Source organism: Erithacus rubecula (assembly GCF_903797595.1).
Source record: "Erithacus rubecula genome assembly, chromosome: 4".
Classification (NCBI taxonomy): Eukaryota; Metazoa; Chordata; class Aves; order Passeriformes; family Muscicapidae; genus Erithacus; species Erithacus rubecula.
Genome location: NC_136686.1, coordinates 37,525,309 through 37,545,617, shown reverse-complemented (window position 1 = coordinate 37,545,617; position 20,309 = coordinate 37,525,309). Strand labels below are relative to the sequence as shown.

At 41.5% G+C, this 20,309-nt stretch overlaps 1 protein-coding gene across 1 annotated transcript in view; it reads right to left on the bottom strand.

Annotated features, from left to right (window-relative positions):
- The window catches only part of WIF1 (WNT inhibitory factor 1), a 34,508-nt gene extending 15,639 nt beyond the window's left edge, over window positions 1–18,869 (bottom strand). Inside the window, exons 1-3 of the mRNA XM_079305307.1 lie at window positions 18,663–18,869; window positions 17,987–18,126; window positions 1,094–1,202 (exon numbers count right to left, since the gene is read on the bottom strand). Of these exons, the coding sequence (XP_079161433.1) occupies window positions 1,094–1,202; window positions 17,987–18,126; window positions 18,663–18,798 (385 nt within the window). The 5' untranslated portion in view covers window positions 18,799–18,869. The remainder of the gene's footprint in view (window positions 1–1,093; window positions 1,203–17,986; window positions 18,127–18,662) is intronic.
- Window positions 18,870–20,309: the final 1,440 nt, after the last annotated feature.

Below are 20,309 nucleotides of genomic sequence, written 5' to 3'. Positions count from 1 at the left end.
AGAAGTACTGGAAAGAGAGATCTATAACCCATGTGGGCTTATAAAATAGACAAATCAGTTAAGACACAGGACATCTTCCAAATTGAAGGTAGTAAAAGCTGAGGGGTAAACAATGGAGAGACCAACCATTCAAGCTAAGTTCCAGGCATCATGGCAAAAAGTTATATTGAAACATTACTTCAATGCCAATTGACTGCAGTTGAAAATGGAGAATATTATACACAAACTTTCAGAATTTATCCACTGAAAAAGGGAGAACCAATAAAGACTCATCAAAGGTGAAAACTTGTATATCAGTGCTTCATTTGCAGTCCAATCCTCCTGTTTCATTACCGATTTATTTCCCACATTTATCCCACAGGTTGGCTAAGGCAATTTAGGAAAGACAATCACTAAGACACTGCTGCCATCAAGATATGCATTTCTGCCTCCTACCAGAGTCTACCACATATGAGCCCTGAAACATACGACATGAACTGTTATTCATCCAGTTCAGAGGCACCAGATTCAATAATGTTTCATGGAAGGCTTTTTTATTCAAATCAGCTCACTACCCACCATGGTATTTCTGGAGCACTTGCATTGGCTTGGGTTCAGCCTCTGCTGTGGAGCTGTAAATCCCAGTGAAGGATTAAGAATGCACAACCAAGGGACAAATGATAAATGGTTATATCCTAAACTAGAACTCGTGTCTTTGAGCTGAATGCTTGATGACCCCAAATAAAAGCAAAACATCCACAAACTGCAGCATCTGAGAAACAGAGTAATTTGATTACTTTCCCGACAGTGATCAAAGAATTTGTTTTCCAAGAGTTGTACAACTTAAGTAATAGCATTCATGGATTTTATGCAACAATTTTGCACAAGTTTCTGCTGATTTATCTACACATAAAAGCTTCATGTGTCTTGGCTCAGACAAAATATGCTGCTGTACTTAGGCAAGACAATTACAAACTGTTCAGTGCCAAGTACTGTGGCAAGCATTGCTTTAGGCAATAAACTTCAGAACTACAATTCATAATGAAATATTTAGATTTTACTGGCTGTAGAATATTTTTACAGAAACAAAATTTATAATATCAACAGTACAAACCTGATGCTTTATGAGGAACTGTTCCAAGCAGGGGGATATTTATAGTTGGATCAGCCATTATGCCTTTATCCAAAGAGTGCAAAGACAGGAATTCATAGTAGTATTCAGCCTATGACAAAATAAATGAAAAATCTATATTTATTTTAAGAAGCAAACTACTGAGCACATAAACTATAGCAGAAAAATACTATATTTTTCATGATGCCATTCACTGGATTAGTTTCTATAGTTTCCCTGATTGCTTCTTCATCTAAACATAATTTTCATGTAATTTCCTCTTATTTCACAGATTGCAAGTGACCATACAGTAATATGCAGCATATCAGCAAGGGCAATGGCATGCGTATAGTGGACAAATGTTATGCAGAGAAAACATTTTTTACAAACCACACTGGTCATCTGACAGACAACAAAGAAAATATTGGAACTAACTCATTTTTAAAGCTGTTTTTTGGGCAGAATCCTCCTGGAACTGACTGGTGAGTCTGGATGACCTGCCTGTCTGCAACATGGCTGGACACACCATGTACACCTGAGATGTATGCATGCACCTTAGCCAGTCACCAGAGGCTTCCACTGCTGGAGTGCAGAGCAAGTGGAAATGAAACTTGTATGTTAAATTGTGGCATCTCACTCACCATGAAGCATTACAGGAATTACAGGTAATTCCATCTGCTGATCTCAGGTAAGTGGTGGAGACCTTAGCATGGGCACTGAAAATGTGTTTCCACCTGGTCACTGACAGTAGACAGTACTGTTCTGTCTACCTTTTAGATAAAACACTGCAGCAAAGAGAGATTAAAGCCAAAATTTGGGCTGATAAATGATAGCTAGTTTATATCTATAAGATGTCTGTCCATGTCCTTAGCCAGAACAAGGTCCTTTTTCTCCTGTAATATCCTGGGTTCCCTAGTACAAGAAGGGCATGGACTTTGAGTGAGGCCAGTGAAGGGCCACAAGGACTATCAAGAGACTGGAGTGTCTGGTGTACAGGGAGAGGCTGAGAGAGCTGGGAGCATTCAGCCTGGAGAAGCCTGATGGGGGATCCAATCAATGAGTATAAATAGCTGATAGTGGGGTGTAAAGAAGATGGACCCAGGCTCTGCTTGGTGGTGAGCAGTGACAGAACAGTAGGCAATAGGCACAATAGAGAACAATCTGTTAGAAACTGAGAAAACATCTTAAAGTGTGAGTGACTGAGCACCGGCAGGGGTTGTCCAAAGAGGCAAGTAGAGCCTCTCTTTTTGAAGATGTTCAAAACCCAGCTCAACACAGACCTGAACAAGTGTCTCTAGATGACACTGCTTGAACAGAGGGGTGGACTAGATCATCTTGAGGCCAGACTGTCTGGTCTCAGATCAGCCTCAGCCCTTCTGTGATTCTGTGCTCTGCTAACTTGAGCAAAAGTCCTGGCAGGGTATGAGAGACCATCTCCCTTTAGCTCCTGATGACACCAGAAAAGCACTCATGACCTGGGTAGAAAGGTTGTTATGAAATTCCTGATCAGTCCTGGCAGCATATCCACTTGCTCTGTAGGGACAGCAAGGAGACCTCACAACAGAGAGGAGGTAGCATGAGGCTACACTCTACATGGACAATCTTCAGAGGGTGCTGTGTAGGCACAGAGACCTCAGAGGACAGGGCAGGAAACAATGAAAGGTTTTAAGTGGGGTTTAAACACATGGAGTAAATGTGTGAGGGAGACAGGACATGGAGAGAAACAGTAAAACCAAAGATGAGAAATGGAGTCTGGGGTAACATTCAAAACTCTGCTTTTAATTAAAGACATTTTTTCCAATACAATATACCATGCCAAAATATGAAAACAAGCCGTAAAGTCAGATTGTGAACATTTTTGTTTTCAAATAAAACTTTGGTTCAGAAAAATAATTATACATCTCCACACATCTATAGAATAGTGCAGTGAGTGAGTCAAGGCTCCACTGTCTGTTTCTCATTGGTTAGCTTTGATGTTTGGTTGTATCTAAACCAGGTCATAATGAGTTATGACCTGGGATATTAAAACATTATGTTCTTACTATTCTGGTAAACAACAACTGGTAACTAGACCAAATAGCTCCACTCCTGTGTTTCCATTCCAGACACATTTTAGAAGATCAGCTTGTGAGCCAGATTCCAAATTTGTAGGAAAAGGACTGGAATCTCATTTTCTAGAGCAAATTTTCCAGAGCCTAAGAGTAAAGAGGAAAAGAAAGCTCCCTGTGGAAAAGGGACCCATTGCTGCATGAGCCAAAATACCCAGTGCTGCTCAAGGAAGTAATTCCTGTAACCAGGGCAGAGGTGTAGCAGCAGTTAGTGCCTGAGGCAGGACTGTGTTCTGATGGCATGTTGAAGAGATGGGGAGAGATACTGCACAAACACCAGGCTGCTCAGGAGGAAAGCCACATATTGCACTGGGGAGAGATAACTGCTCTCACCACTTCTCTGCATAGGTTCGTACATCTGCTGAGCTGCAGAAACTGAGCTCCTTGAAATGATAGTATCTAAGAGCTGAAACATCTCAGGTAGATCCAGCTAGCATAACTTCAAAGGCATGTGCTGCAGAGGATGTTTGCAAATGTTGTGCTGGACTGAGTTGGTTAAATTTTGACATAAAAGTTATATACAAAAATCCCAGTCTAGAGAGGCTTCACAGTAAAGCAGAGTAGTGTAACTCCTCAAATCTGTGAATCTAAAACCTGATTTGACTGCTATAAATCCTATCTATTTGGAGAAAATCTGTCTTGACACAAGCCCTACATTGAGTCTCCAGTATTGTCCTGCTGTAATTGGAGTTGATTGCCAATTAACTTGCATTAGTCATCGTGACTGAAAAGCAAACAACCTGCACTCAGCAAATATTTACCATGCTCCAGCCTACCATGAAATTTAGTGATGATGGTTAATTGAAGATATAGGTCTGTGCAATTAGAATATTGTCTAGTGACTACCATAATTTATGCTGTAAGTGGTCATTGTGAATGACCTGGTAGTGAAAATGAAATTTGCTTGGATATTGTTGGCAGATAAAGGGAAAAATCCCCAGTCTGTAATCCATTTTTATTATAAAGGCATTCTCATGTTTTTCGTGTTTTGTTTTGTTTCTTTTAAAGCCAGCCTATGAACTCTTTGGTATGTAAAGGTCTTAATTCAGTAGTGAAGCTGTATCTTAGAGGAATGGTGCTGTCAAAGGTGGTGAAGAAAATGGGGTTTGCATGAAATTGCTAATCATTGACAATTGCACACTTTGCACAGACAAAGGGCTTTTGTCTTGACTTCAGAAAGCACCTGAGGAAGAGTAAGCTTTACTTCTGTGAAAAATCTTTGTTTGAGATCCTCAGAAACTGAGGCAAGGATCCCTGCAGTCCTTGTGTGAACAGTCTGTGGAGCTGGTGCTTTCAGGCAGCAGGAAGCCCCAAGCAGCTGCCCTTTAACAGTTCCCCATGTGGGTAAAGCCCTCAGCAGAGAGAGGAAATTTCACTTTAGGCAAATAATTCCTTGGTTGGGATTAACTTTTATGGACATTGAATGGCTGTTTCCTATAAATCAGAGGAATTTAAAAGGGTATAAAAATAATGAAGCCCTCTAACAAGTATTGTAGCAAACATCTGTCGGCAGTTTGGTTTTAAATGATACACAGTTAAAATTCCTACAGATCTCCCTTCCTTGGTTCAAGATCTATTGCATTAAAGTTCTCTTATCATTCAGATGCCATGTTGTTTCTGCCTGTTTTTTCCTTCATGTTTAATCAAAGAATGATAATATGCCCTATGTTCTTTCCATTTTATGTGATACACATAGAATTATAGTACCTAAAGCAAAGGAGAGTAGCTTGAACTGTTGTATGTCACGGTTCAATAACCTAATGAAATCTGCACCCTTTCTAATTAAGAAGCAAATGTGTGTTAGCTTTGGAAGTAGATGTAAGAAATTAACTACATTTTCTTGTCATTCTTTTAAAGAGATCAATGCTGAATGTTCTGTTATCAATTAAATGACAAATACATCTTAATGCCAATTTTCTATATTTAAAGAAAGAAACACATCAAAGAAGTTCCTTTTTATCCCAGATCCATGAATATTTCTGGCTATGCACACACTGGAAGATTCTCCCTGCGTTATCCATAGCAGATGCTCACAGCTGCATATGCCATAAATAAAGTCACAAAGTGAGACAGTGTATGTGTTTGTTAGGTGTTTACAGCATGGACCATTGCTTCTCCAAGGTATTAACTGCATTAGGTCAGAGAAGTTGTTCTGTGTTCCAAGACGAAGCATGAAGCAAAGTGAGATGAATTCCAACAAAGATTATCCATACTCTGCATACCAGGCTATTGAAGGAGTCTGGCCATAGCAGGAATATGTACATATATGTGAACATTGTGTTATTGCAGTTCAGTCTAGACACTGCTGTAATGAGCAACATAATGGGGTTTTCTTAGACAAGCAGATAATAAAGTGCCTGCCTGCAGACTGCCTATTTTTGTGCTAGGGAGAGAGCCTGTTAATTGGTTCTGTCACAAAGTGGATAAACCATTTTTCACACCTCAGTGTAACACTCAGAAACTTGCTGTCATTCTCAAGAGGTAGACTTAAAATGGGAGACATGCTCAACTACACGAAGCAATACTGAAATCTGCTCTAAGAAAATCAATTTACACAGAAGACAGGATAACCTGTCTTCCAGTATCAGCTGCTAAGGGTATGGGAATAGACTGAAGCAGCAGGGTTAAAAAAACAGAGATGCACACAAAAATAGGAATAGGAAAATTTGGTGTTTTAAAGAAATAAAAAGAAGGATACAAACTAAAACTCAGAGAAATAGGCAATCTCAAAGGAAAATACATTATGTGACAGTAGTAATTAGACAATGCTGTGGTGAAATGCTCACAAATCTTAGAGCCTCTTTCTATGCCTGCTTTCTTCACATTAAGGAAATTGTGGCAAACTGAAGAAAATCCATGCACAAAAAGGAAGACTTTTTAAACAATAGAGTGCATCCCTGCATGAAACTTTCAACAATAACTACTTGTGGTTTTAATGGTTTTAGAGGAATGGTATAAAACTCTCTGATTTTGCCAATGGAAGACGACTAACTGGTGCTTAATGTCTCCTGTGGCATACAGCTGTGGATGGCAGATCAGGTCCTCCAACAGAATGATTTCCAAAATTGGGAAAGTAGGATTTATTATTTGCTTTCAAAAGAAGCCTCAGATTTTGAAAGGTGACATTATAGGCTACCAGGAATGCTTTGCACTGGGGAGATGGACTGAAATCTTTGCAGAACACATGCCCTTTTCCTCCAAATAATGAGGAAATAGTTTTTATAGAGATAAGTTATATGAAAAAATCACTGTTAAGAAGCTTAGTGAGGTCACAACATAATAGGTTTAGATTATATTTAGCATCGTTTCTGGCAGTTGTCTGCTCTTTGGGAGACATGAGAAACCAGGCAGCTACTCAGCAATTTTGAGCAAATATTTTCTCTCACCATACCCTGAGCTCTGGAGGCACTCTAACATTTGAAGCAGTCATTTGAAACCAATCTCAGACTGGGAGCTGAAGAGCTTGCTAGAAAGCTTGTTTTGCTGGAAAGACTGGGGTTTGAGAGGAACAAAGGTGAAAAATAAAAAATCCAAGTGTACCAGCAGAGCATTAACTTTGAGCATTAACTCATTGTGCCATGAAAGCAGACTTCTGAGACAGAGAGACAAATAAAAGCCTAGCACACACTCCTGTCCACCATTGGCCTGCTAATGACAATAAGATTTTGGTTTAGATCAGAGGCAAGCCCTTGATGCAGCAGGTACCTGCAGTGGGGACAGTGGGACTGTTCCACCAGGCCAGAGCCCTGGAGAGCAGAGTGTGTGCAAACAGAGGCACAGCAACCTCCAGGTTCAGTACAAGCACAGACACAAAGGCATGTGGCATGCACAACATTTTTAAAACAGCCACAGCAAATTTACAGCTCCTCAGTGACAATAGTCTGGGAGTTTCTCACTCCTCTATCTTGCTTTATTTGGAAACAAAGAAAGCAAAATAACCCAACTTGCATCATTTAGACCTTTTCTTGTTTGTTTGACACATTTTCTTCGATGCATTTTAGTACACTTTCACTGAGGTTACTTTTGAAAATAATTAATCTGAAATAAGACAAAATCACTAAGGTTTTGACAAATATGCACATAAAATTAATTTCATCTTGAAAATTTCTATCTAGGAATGGTATTTCTCTGCATGAACCAGGTCTGACACAAAAACTTCCTTTAAGTTGTTTTCTCTTATGTCTTACAGATGAAAATAAATAATTCTGCTTTGGGCAAGAAGAGAGAAGCAAACAGTATACCAAAAAGAGAAATACATTAAGAGTTCAGATTTAAAGTAAGTAAAATACACATGAACCTTCACTATCTTCAAATCTTAAATAAAACATACTGCTCTGGTATCCTGAAAATTGATAAAGGCTATTCTGGAAAGCTAATCCTTGTTCCAGCACAGCAAGGGCTAATGCATTCTTTGTTCAGCCAGGAGAAGATTAGTGCTCTCTCTGGTGGACATTTCATGATCACAAACATTCAAAATACCCAGCTCCCAAAGCTAATAAAAAAGAAGAAAATTATTACTTCCCTTAGAGAAAAAAAAATACAAAATACTGTCACATCAGTGACAGTACCTCCTAAGAAATCAAGTCTTTGCAGATCTGCCACTGCCACCTGCAACACTCGATGTCTCCACTGAGAAAAATCCACAGGGTTATTTTGTCCCCTCACAGCTTGAAAAGTAAGTGAATAGCTTGATTGGCTGATCCTGGGAGGGCATCTTTAGATTATAGCCCATCTACAGTTTCAGGCTTTGGATAGATTTATTGATAATTAATAATTACCCTGAAAATTCTTCACAGAGAACATAAAATAATTTCAATAAAACCTTTACAATTAGAGAAGTGATTGCACTAGCAAGTATTCAGGTTAGCTATGATGGGGATCTGAACAGGCACTATATTTAGTTTAGCTAGAATAGTTCTAAAAGCACAAATGTAAACCTCAGAGATGGTGGCTCATCTGATATAATGAGGGAAAGCTCACAGATGAAGAATAAGCTAATCCACCTCTTGAATGGTAGTAAACATGGATAATGCATACAGATTCATTTTGGCCACGCTTCAAACTTCCAACCCTTTGTTCTTAAGCCTCACAGAATAGCTTTGAAGTTGAGGATAAAGCTCCTCTAGCACACCATTACCGAAGAACAACCTTCTGATTATGATCTCATGAAAGTGTAATCAATTACTTACACAAGTTAAAAGCGTGGCAAACAGCAAAGGTCATATAATTGGCCTTTACTGAGTCCATGTGTTTCAATCTTGGCTTTAACTGGCACTTCTGTGTAACAAATATAAATATCTCTTTAAAACATAAGCAGTGAACTTTCTCAAAAGTTATGAAATCTCACAGCAGCTTCTGTCAGACTGGAGTCCTCCAAGGGTTTCAAAGAGGGATGCTTCCACTTCTGTGTACCAGTGTGACAGAAAGTTTGCAGCACCTCTGACTGAGTTGCCCAACAGATGCTGGTCTTCAGCCTTCTTTTACAGGAAGACAAGTGTTTAAAATTCAAAAAGTTTCATCAATTCAACTCCCTCCTGACAAGTCATTAGGAAAGACTTCCTTAACACTTCTCTCTTTTAATACCTACTGCATGGATTTTCAAATTCCTTTTTTTGGTGAAAATTCAGAGTAATTTTTTTCTTGTTTCACAGGCTGTCATTGATCAAAGCAAATTCTAGATATTACTGTGAAAGAAGAACTAAATTCACTACTAAGAGTTTGCTAAGTGTATCTGAAAAGGAACTTGTGTGTTTGCTGTTGTACCTAAAATCACACTGATTTTTCTACTGAATGAAGACTCTGCTAAATGGATATATATTGCTGCCATATTTCCATGTACTCTACAGCCCTCCACATAATTCTGTCCACCATAACTATACCCTGAATTATTCAAAGCAAGATGGACTTCTCTTCAGAGTAAAGCAAGGAAATGTAATCCTATCCCCAGTTTCTGATGGGAAACTGAACAGGTTCTGCAAACAGCTTTTCTGTCTTCTGGGCTGTTTCTGTAGGCAGGGTCAGCACAGCTTCATCCCTGGGTTACAGTACCAGCCTCACAGGTCCAGCATTTAGAGCTAAGGTCCAGTGAATTTCCCATCAATTAAACAAAGTATCTTGTTTAAAAATAGCTCATCTTTGACTTCCTGCACCCTCAAATCAAAGGGCAGAGACCAGCACTTGCAGAAGAAAGTTCAGCCCAGCTAGAATCTGACTTTCCTGCTGTCTTGAACCACGTTTCTTTCCCTCCCTGGTGCAGCATAGTCATCTTCACAAAGTCTGGACTCTGCTGACTTGACACAGGATCAAGCTGAGCTTCCAGATGAACCCTTTAAACACACTTGCAGGAAGAAGTCCTATTAAGAAAGTCAGAAAGTTTATTTTGGGAAAGCTGCATCTTTCTGTTGTGGTTTTTTTAAATTCTAGATAATGTGACCTATTCTGTATCAATCTAAATCCTGACAAAGTGGGCCAGCAGCTGAATGTTTCCCAGAAGAATCTTTTGCAGAGACCATAACTTAATTTTTATTAGAGAATATGCAAGAGGGACAGCAGCCTCAGAAATGAATGTGTGGGCCTCCACAAACCCAAATTTACCTGTGATAATACAAGCAGGAGTCTAATGAAAGCAAAAGTCTGCACTCTGCTATAAAACAATTGTCCCATTTGGGATTCAAGAGTTTTGCTATGAACAGAGATGTAATTTATTCCTTGATGAATATCTATGATAAATCTGTTCTGCTCTCGCAGGCTGGGACCATATTTTCATTTTTGCCACTCAATACATTCCAGATATGTTGACAATCCCTAATTTCTGCTGGAGTTGTAGGCTGCTGGAGATTCCCCAAATACCCCAAATGAGCCTTTACTGGCAAATGAAGTGAGTAGTACTGGGATGAGGGGGATCCACAGTACTTTCAGGAAGAAAAAAATGCTGGAGGAGAGCAATGTCCCACACCACAAGCCTTGTTGAGCAGCCAGGTCTGCTCTCTACATCACTGCAGGGCACAGAAATGGCTCAAGATCCTCAGTATGTTCCATCACCTAATCAAAGTCAGGCAGGGGGAAAGACCTCACTGCACTTACTTCAGTCTGTGCAATCAGGGACAGGAACACATATATAAACTAGTTTCTGAAATATAAACTAGAATTTTCTGTTGGAGGTGTTGGGCTTGGGAAGAGGTGGAAAAGAAAGAGATTCTACAAGAATATGAAGAGATTGTGAGCTTTTTATCCCCAGGTCACTCTTCCTCCTGCCCAGAAACTCTCAGATTCCTTGTCCTTTAAAGTATTTCCTACTTAATACAATTTAATGAATTTATACCATTTGATTGTATTTTACAGGATGAGAAAGCCCTTACTTTTGGATGAATAAAGGTATTATATAAATATGATATGCATGTCAAAATGTTTTCCATATTCTAATTCTAGTGTCAGGTGATACATAGAATCATAAAATGAAAGTAGCAGTGGCCTCATAATATAAATTATGAAGCTTACTTTACTGTGAATATTTGGTAATACAACTAAAAAGGGACTATTAACTAAGCAGGGTGTCCACTCTGATAGAATTCAAATGTGAGCACAGTCAGTGGATAAGGTGCAAACTTTACCCCATCAAAGGAAAATTGCAGTTACATCAAGTAAAAATGTGAAACCCATGGTTCTTGATGTGATGAATGCTTCTAATTTTTGCCTTTAAGGATCAGTATAAGCTGCTCCACCCTGTATATAATATCAACACGTCACAGGTCTGATTAGAGGGAATCACCATGTTGGGTTACAAGCTTTCAGCTCCCCTCACTTGCCAGTACAGAAATTAGATCAGGCCAATGCAATGTAAATAGAGGTTCCTGTGCAAAACTGGATGGAAGGAGGTAAGAAAGAAAAGCCAGTACAAACAAACAAACAAAAAAACCAAACCAAAAATACCAACCAAGGTAACTGCCAACATGCTCTGCTGACAAATTAATTCTCAGCTCTTAGTATGTCTATGTATACAGTCTGTTACTCATGATTACAGACCCAGATAAGTGTGTTTTGCCTTTTCTTTCTCCCTGACTGTGTGCTCTGCTGTGCAACCTGCCTGTTCTCCCTGACAATCTCCAGAATATTGCAGCCACAGAGCTGCTTGCAAAAACTTCATCTATCTGTGGCTTCACAACGGGAAAATAAATTTGTTTCAGCCTGGTTACTCAAATCGACTCTGTTTCAACAGCTCAATTTATTTCCCAAAACCTCTGCAAGAAAGAGAACTGGCTAAAGCTCAAACTTGGCAAAATGGGACCAGTGTTTGCAGCAGTTCAAAAGCAACAGGTTGAAGTTGGTACTTGTACTCCTTACTGAAGGTGTTCAGTGGACTTGATTATTTGCCTATGAGGTTTTAAGTTTCAGATTCCCATTGGCTATATCAATATTCACACATTTGCAAGTTGAGGGCAAATAGAAAATGTTGCAGGGAGACCTTAACTTCTGCTCATCAACAAGTTGTGGTTTGTCCATGTCTTCCATGAATTCTGAGAAAAAAATAGGTTCATAATCACAGTACTGAAAGCTCTGTTCTCAGGATGGTCCAAGAGCCTGCCCTCTGCTTCTCTGGACAGCTGTCATTGCAAAGGCTGGCTCTCTGGCTCTTGCTGCTGGTTTCTGTGCTTCAGTGTTCAGAGCTGGTGACAGATCTCTTTAGGGGGCTGCTGCTTGGGGAGTTTATTTTGCCTGGTGATGGGCCAAAACCTGAGGCTGGGAGATTTCCAGATTCGATGTCAGACATATTTATTTCCTTTAGGATCAGCTGGGTTTAGATAGCTTTTTATCCAGGCAAAGGGATAACTTCAGAGGATTTGTGGGACCAGCTCTGAAAGCAGTGTTTGGTCTTTGAGTTATTTATTGAAGTATTTGGTACTGATGACAGCAAGTGCTGAAGCAGTTCAAAGGTAATTGCCTATTTTTCCATGTATGGCCAAAAAAAGATGGACTCCAGCAGCTGGTTGGAAAACAAAGCAAACTTTCATTCCAGATGCAAAAAAAAAAACACCCCAGGAGTTTTCTTGTGTGGCTGGGGAGGAAAAAAAATATCCACCCCAAACCTATGCAAGCCATTGCTAAGGTGTTCTGTGAACAGATTAAGATTCCACATACTGTGGTGGGTTTCAGGTGTCACAGCTGGGTAAAGCCTCCTAGTGCCTCTGTACAACACTATCAATGTCTTTGCTTTATTTATATTACTTTTTTGGGGGCAGATTTTGGGTTGCTGCTTCTCTGTGAGAGGTGGGAGGCAGTGCTGAAGGCCTGGGCTGTATCAGGCCAGTCCAGGTGGGTATTACATTTCCACTGTGCCTGGGTTACAGTTTGGTGCAGCGAAGAGCTTGGCCACAAATAAACTGTCAAAAAGCCAACAAGTAAACAAAAACCTCCCAGAAAAACAAAAAAATCCAACATGGTAAAAAAGACTAGCACAAGTAAAGTAGAAACTTTCAGATGGTGGAATTTGTACAGAAAATAGGCAAATAAAAGAACAAATCCTAACAAGCCAAGTGTAAACACATAGGAAGGCAAAACAGAAGAGGTTTTGAGATGCATTTTCTTGAAAGCTTTAAAAATAATAATCTGAAACTCATTGTTCTGAGCTACGATATTCAGGTCTTGAAATTCTGTTCAACATGTTGCAAATATCTACTACATATCAGTTTTGAAAACTCTGGGGCACACCATATTCCTCACATACCTGCATGCCCTAGGAAGAGTGTGGTTTCTTGCATTTGCTTTGTATGTATATTATCCACTTGGCTAGAATCAAGTCAATAATAGTTGCAGCTACCCCAAAAAACCTCTTTGTAAAGTGTGAAAGCAAGAGAAAATGTTAGAGACATGAAAAATTCTTCCAGTTAGTTCAGTTAGTTCTCATTTTAGTTCTTTCCCTACAGCATTACTTGTTAATGGTATTAACTTTAGGCCACTAAGGATATACCTGTGAAACTGCATGTAAAAAGAAGCGGTGTTGCCAGAAAACATTTTCACTTCCACAAACAGGAAAGCAACACAGAGGAAAGCATCATAAGAGGAAAGCCTGGATTCTCTGTTTCTAGAAAAATTGCTAGTAACACAGGGAGTGAAATCTGTACATTTTTACAAAATGTAGTCTTGAAACTTGGGGTGTCCTTGTTAGTTCCAATGCTTTTCAACAGTTATGTTGTACATTGTAACCACTACTGTAAATGTAGAGAAAATATTTTATTACTTTAACTGGTTTTTTTTGTTAAAAATGGATTATTTATAGAAATGATAAACAATTAAAATCTTGAAGAACTGTTTGCTTAACACAGGTTTACACTGCTGTGTAAAAAGAATAATTGTGCAGTTTACACATATGCCATGTAAATTACTATGGAAACCAGATGCAGCTTACACTACAAGGTGCCTTGTAACTCATCTCTGCTGAGCAATAAATCCCTTCTTTTTCTTCTTGGCAAAACTTTGAGAAACTTTACTGCTGTTTTCTATCAGCAGATAGAACAGATGGCTGGCACATGCCTGCTTTACTAAGAAAGTGGGATCTCTACAGTATTACTTTGATCCCTGGTGGCATGTCTACAACACTGAGATGCAAAATACCACAGCTGAGCAGAATCTAAATGTTAAAGGTTTGGAGCTGTGCTCTTGATATGAGAACCCCCTGTCTAAAAATCATGCTCACAGTATGTAAACATGTACACAGTCCACATGGAAATTTTGGTACAGAGGACAGAAAACAAAGCATTTCCCTGGTTGGGTGACGAGAAAGTGCAGTGAAGGTCCCATTGAAAATCACAGGAGTGTGAGTTTAAACAATTACCTTGACCAAACTTTGAGAAGAGCCATATTTTTATTGGAAAAAAAATCTCCTAAATTTTGCATATTAGACATTTTTTAAACTGAAAAGCTTCACTATAATGACTGGTTACAAATAAGATACTTAGAAAAAATTCAGCAGTTTCTTTGAAGAAAAGTTTCCTTTGAAGAATTAGGTTTTGAAATTCAATACCTTTTGGTTTCTTTCAGTTTATGAGGGAAATAGCCATATTTGACTGGAGCACCTTATTGCACCACTGATGCTTTCAAATTGGTGGTCTGTTAGCTTTCCTCTGAGCAAGGAAACAGATCTTCTCCTAGCATAGCTGGATATTCCATTTTATCTTTATGGTCAGAGTACATCTCAGCAATATAAGAAAATTTCAGAGAACTCAACTGAGCTATTCAGGGCTGATGGTGACATTGCTGAGATCAGAACTAGCCTCCAGGAGCTGTTAACTATACAGAATTTCTGATCTTCATTTTACAATATAGAAATGATGCTAGAAAATGCACTGGAGGCATACATTCCCTCTTTCTCAGAGGTGGACATCTTTTTGATGTGGTCATCTGACCACATATAGTTCTACCATATCTGAAAGGAAGAAAGCAGCCTGGGCAGGTTGTGGCCCAGATTGAATATTTCTGTGGATTAGAACAGAGAATGCTACATCACAAAAGTTCCAACTTGCTTTTTGGTTTCATTTTTTCACATCCTTTCTATCAAATCAACCAAGCTACTTCTCTGTTACTGAGCACCTGCTGTCTGGGCAATAATCAATTTTATTTTATTTTTATTTTATTTTTAATTATGATTCTCTCCCAGCAGTACTCCCCCGGATGTGAACTTAATTTTGCAGCTGTCAGAATTCCCACTGAAAGTTAAAAAGACATACTGGGTTTTTGGAGATTAAATACTTGACACATGTTCCTAATGCTGTAGAAATGATGCTATCACTGAACTCTTTGGTAACTTACACTAAGGCACTCATTAAAACATGTTGCAGCATTAATCAGTGTGATAGGATATCGCTGGGAAGTTTTTTAGCTCAACCTTCTACAGAGGACAAGACTCCTTTTACCTTTTGCAAAAATCATCCAGAATAAGAGCAAGAAGAACACCAATGAGCTCTAGTGGTTACATAGATGAATATTATATACTACATACTATCACTGATTTTTGCTTTTCTAAAACTTTCAATTCCAAGAACAATCTTTGTAGCTGTCAATTTACATAGATTACATTCATTTTCTAAAGAGAACATAGTATCAGTAATGTTATGCTTTAATTTATAAGTAGAAGCATGAAGTGCATAAAAACATGACAATCCTGTTTTGCAGTGCTTTGACTTTCTTGTCACCCCTGGCTCATCCTGATTTCAATAGCAAAAACTCTATATATTCAGCGCCATCAAACGCTTAAATTTTGAGTTTCCCCTTATATTTCTTAATATTTAATTAGAAGTAATGGACTAGGAATTAAAAGCAACAAATGCTTTTCTTTGGTTATTGCTTTCTAGTGAAAATTATTTTGCTTATCAAAGAAAATCTTTTTCACATAAAAGGTATTCAGGACACGAAGGCTACTGCATCAGAAGGATGACACCTAAATGTAGTGAGTTTCAAGCACTTCTGTTTACACAGAATACAGATGTTCAAATCCTTAAAATATGCCTTTCACAAGACATTTTTGAGTTAGAATATTCAGCCACGCAGGACTGAGAAGCATTGCCACTCCCTGGGCTGGATTATTTACTCACCTCAAACTTGGATCATTTATCCCAGGAGCAGGTAGATGGGATCTACCCACAGGATATTTGCACATGCTAAGGTGCCCTGTTGGGGATCCCAGGCATGGTGGGTTGACCTTGTCTGTCTGCCAGACACCCACCCAGCTGCTCTCTCCCTCCCTCATCTTGTTGATATCAGGACTAGGAACCATGAAATGCCATAGATAGGATGTCCTGCACCTTCTCAGGAGAAGTCTAATAGCTGTAGACCCAAAAAGGGTCTAGCTACTCCTGGAGATGAGGCATACACTACTGACAGCCCCCCCAACCCTGGGTCCCAGAGAAACATCTTCAGATTTCAAGTGGGATACAGGGTGAAGAGGTCTGTAAGGCACAAGTACCAGAGAAGAATTATTTCAGTTTCACCACATGGTAGGAACAGTATTCTAGTTAACAGCTATTTTGAAAACAACAGTCTAGTACTTCAGCACTTCAAATGCCTTTCTGCTTTCAAAAAGTAGTCATTTCCATTTATTTTCCTTCTTCCTTTCTTGCTTCTCTTTTCCCTTTCGCTTCTCTTCTTTTCCTCTCCTTCTCTTCTCCTCCCTTCCACTTCTCATTTTCCTTTTCCTGACTTATGAAATTCCCAAAAAAGTACAGAATAAAGGTAACAAGTTTTTAGCACTTCCCTGGATGTGTTAATGGAAACTTCTAAGAACGTGTATACTTAAAACCAAAATAGAACACTGGAAAGAAGTAAAAATGTACTCATTTCCTCCCCTCATAAAATATTGGAAATTCTGGAGAGACACAGAAATTTTTAACCATTTAGGTATTTCACTTACTAATCATGCTTTGTCTAAGAGGAAATCAGTAATTCAGAAAATAGGAGAAGGACTAATGAGTTAAACATCTTTGCAGCTGCTCAGAAAAGATTTCATCCTGCAAATTGCATCAAGCAAAAGATTTTCCTATGCTGTCTTTAAGCCTGTGACTCTTCTCAGTGAAATCACTGTTGGAACCACCTTTTCCTAATGACCTACCTGTAGGCAGCAAAGGAGGGAGACGAGAGCACAAGAAAGAAATACAAGAGAATGACAGTGTTCAGGCTAACATCTTAATCACCCATTCAAAAAAGAGTTTTATCATCAACAGCAACTGAAGATGGTAGAGAAATGGAGCAGGAAATACAGTCCCAAAAGACACTAATTATTTCTAGGTATTTAAATGCCAACCCTTGGTGTACAAAGTTGTTTTCTTTGTAAAGCTTGATGGGAACGCCAAAGACCTAGAGCAAGTCACTTAGCCTTTGTGAGTAAGTTTTGTCTCTCCATATTCACCTTCCTCTCTGGAGGAGGGGGAAAGTACTTCCTAAACCCAAAGGCTTTGTGAGGACAGCAAAAATTGCGAGGGCGTCAGACAACACCTTGAAGCCAAACAAGTCCTGCAGACAGAGTACTTTCACACAAACAAAACCACAACCAAATTTGTAAAGCTGCAATTAGTTGAATTATACAATCAATGTTCACTATTTAAATGTAAATATTGTTTCATTTCTACCAACTTCTTATTGTATAAAGTCAATGTTCAGCATTGCAAAAATGAAATAATTTTATCCAGGATTTTATGCCACCATGTTTTTTTCTGTATCCATGAATGTACACTAACAAGCTTCAGCTTTATGCAAATTCAACATATGTTGCCAGTGTGTCGAATCATACATATGTTTCTTCACAAAAATATGTCACAGATTCTAACATTTTCAACAAAAGAATCCAACAGGATTCAATAAACTGCAGATTTATGTGGTTTTGCAATTTAACTTCGTAAAATTATGTCTACAGAAGAGAGTTGCTATTTCCTAGAACTGCAAATTAAAGCTGCCCATTTAGTACATAGAGATCAATGAAGAGCCTGCAGTATATGCCCATAAGCTAAAGAAAGTCGAAAGAAAACTTCATCCAGGTAACTACCGACCGGTACCAATTTTACGGCAGTACGGGCGCCTGGGGCGTTCCTGGTGAGTTGTGTCCCACGCCTCAGCATCCTGCGGCTCTCCGGCGCCCGAGCCCCTTCCCAACGCGCCTTCCCAGCCATCCCATCTCGGACTCCCGCACCCAGGGCTGCCCCAGCGCGCCTCGGAGAGGGTTTCCTCAGCTATTCCAGCCCGAGCCACCTGTCCGGGTTTACAGAGCCTCCCCCGTCCCTTGCCGCGGCCCCATCTCGGCACTTGCCCGTCCCGTTGCCTGCCAAGTGAAGTTCATGGCGTGGATGCCGACGGGGATGGCGGGCATCCTCTGCTGGGCTTTCCTAAAGTCGTGGGTGAACGGGGCCATCTTCCCCTCGGACACGATCAGAATGTCCTCCTCGAAGCCTGCGGAAGGCAAAGGGGCGCAATGTGCGGCAGCCCCTCTGGGCCGGGCTCGGCTGCGGGCTCCCTGCCGGCGCTGGGGGCAGCGGCCGCGCTTACCGATGGGCAGCCGAGCTTACCGATGGGCACCCGCGCTTACCGATGGGCACCAGCGCTTACCGATGAGGACCAGCGCTTACCGATGAGGACCCGCGCTTACCGATGGGCACCCGCGCTTACCGATGGGCAGCCGAGCTTACCGATGGGCACCCGCGCTTACCGATGGGCAGCCGAGCTTACCGATGGGCACCCGCGCTTACCGATGGGCACCAGCGCTTACCGATGGGCACCAGCGCTTACCGATGAGGACCAGCGCTTACCGATGAGGACCAGCGCTTACCGATGGGCACCAGCACTTACCGATGGGCACCAGCGCTTACCGATGGGCAGCCGCGCTTACCGATGGGCACCAGCGCTTACTGATGGGCAGCCTGGCTTACCGATAGGCAGCCGCGCTTACCGATGGGCAGCCGGGCTTACCGATAGGCAGCCGCGCTTACCGATGAGCAGCCGCGCTTGCTGGGCGTCGATCCACAAGTAGAGCGTGTCGGGCTGGCGCGGCGCGGCGCGCAGGCTGCAGAGGCTGAGCGCTCCGCAGAGCAGCGCGGCGCAGCACAGCCGCCCCGCCGGGGCCATGTCCCGCACCGCGCACCCGGGCCCGCCGGCTCCGCTGCCGCTCCCGCCGCCCTCCCTCCCTCGCTCCCTCCCTCCCTCGCTCTGCCGCGGGGCGGCCCCGGCGGGGCGGGCACGGGGAGGGCGGCGGGCGGCGCCGCGGGCGGCGGGGAGCGCGGCTCTCGCTCGGTCCTTCCCCCGCCGCGGAGGGCGGGCAGCGCTCCGTGCCCGGGGCTGCGGGCGGCCGAGAGAGCGGGGACCGTGACCCACCCCCGTTCTGTCACAGGGGACCCGTGACACGTCCCGCCCCCCTCCCCGCGCGGACACCCCGGGCGCCAAGGCGGCACCGCCACGGTCATAAATGGGTCCCTGAGATACTCGTGTCAGCGTGAAGAAACAAAGTTTGTGCGTAGCCGTGCCCCCGGCACAGGTGGGGTTTGAGTCAGAGGTGGGGGGAGCATCACTCAAAAGGCAGGTGGGTACAGTGAGCCCGTGGCTCCAGCGGGGAGCAGCGAAGCTGGACGGGTCAGGCTCTCAAGCGAGCCATCAGCTGGATGGCAGCACAGGGACAGGTTTCCCAGTACCAGGGAACGACGCAGAAAATGAAGCAACGTGCTAGAGGAAGAAAAAGCTTTAACCTGGCTTTTGTCCGAAGGTCTTGAGAACAGTGGAGACCGAAAAAACACTGAAATGTTGCCATTTACACGGAAGCTGGAACTGGCTCGATATAGAAACTTAGTAAAGCTTGAAAGGCTTTTCTGTTCAAAAAATTATTTAAACAGAATCACGCCTTCTAAAGGAATAAAAAAATATAGTTTCTAAATTTTCTGGATTCTTCCATTAGAAAAACTAAATCATTAAAAAAACCCCAACAAACAAACAAGTTTGAGTCAAACCCCCAAGTGTCTGTATGTAATGTTCTGGAAGGAGCTGGAGGATATTTTCTCCCTGTGATTACTGTTTTAGATGCTGCTGGTGCGCCATCTCATCCTGTTAGTGTGACTGCTAAAGTTACATCAGTGCTATCTGCCAAGACTGGAATTCTTTATGTCATGGACAACAGCATGAAGTCGACCTTTCTTTTCCAGATAGATGTAATTGAGTGGCGTTCCCTAGTAACTTGCCCTGATGAAAAATCTTAGGCTCCAAAATCTGGAGTCAGTGTATGTGCTCTAACAGAAATGCCTCAGGTGATTATTTGCTATTTTTTGGTTATTCAGTAGCATGACAAGCAGGTCAAGGGAGGTGATTCTCCCCTTCTACTCTGCTCTTGTGAGAGCCCACTGGAACACTGCATCCAGTTGGGAGGTCCCCAACAAAGGAAGGATGTAGACCTGCTGGATGAAGTCTAGAGCAGGGCCATGAAGATGATAAGATGACTGGAGCACCTTTCTTATGAAGACAGGCTGAGAGTGTTGGGGTTGTTCATCCTGGTCAAGGCTCCAGAGAGACCTCAGAGCATCTTTCCAGTACCTACAGGGAGTCTAGAAAAGAGTTGGAGAAGGAATTTCTACAGAGAGCTGTAGTGATGTGAC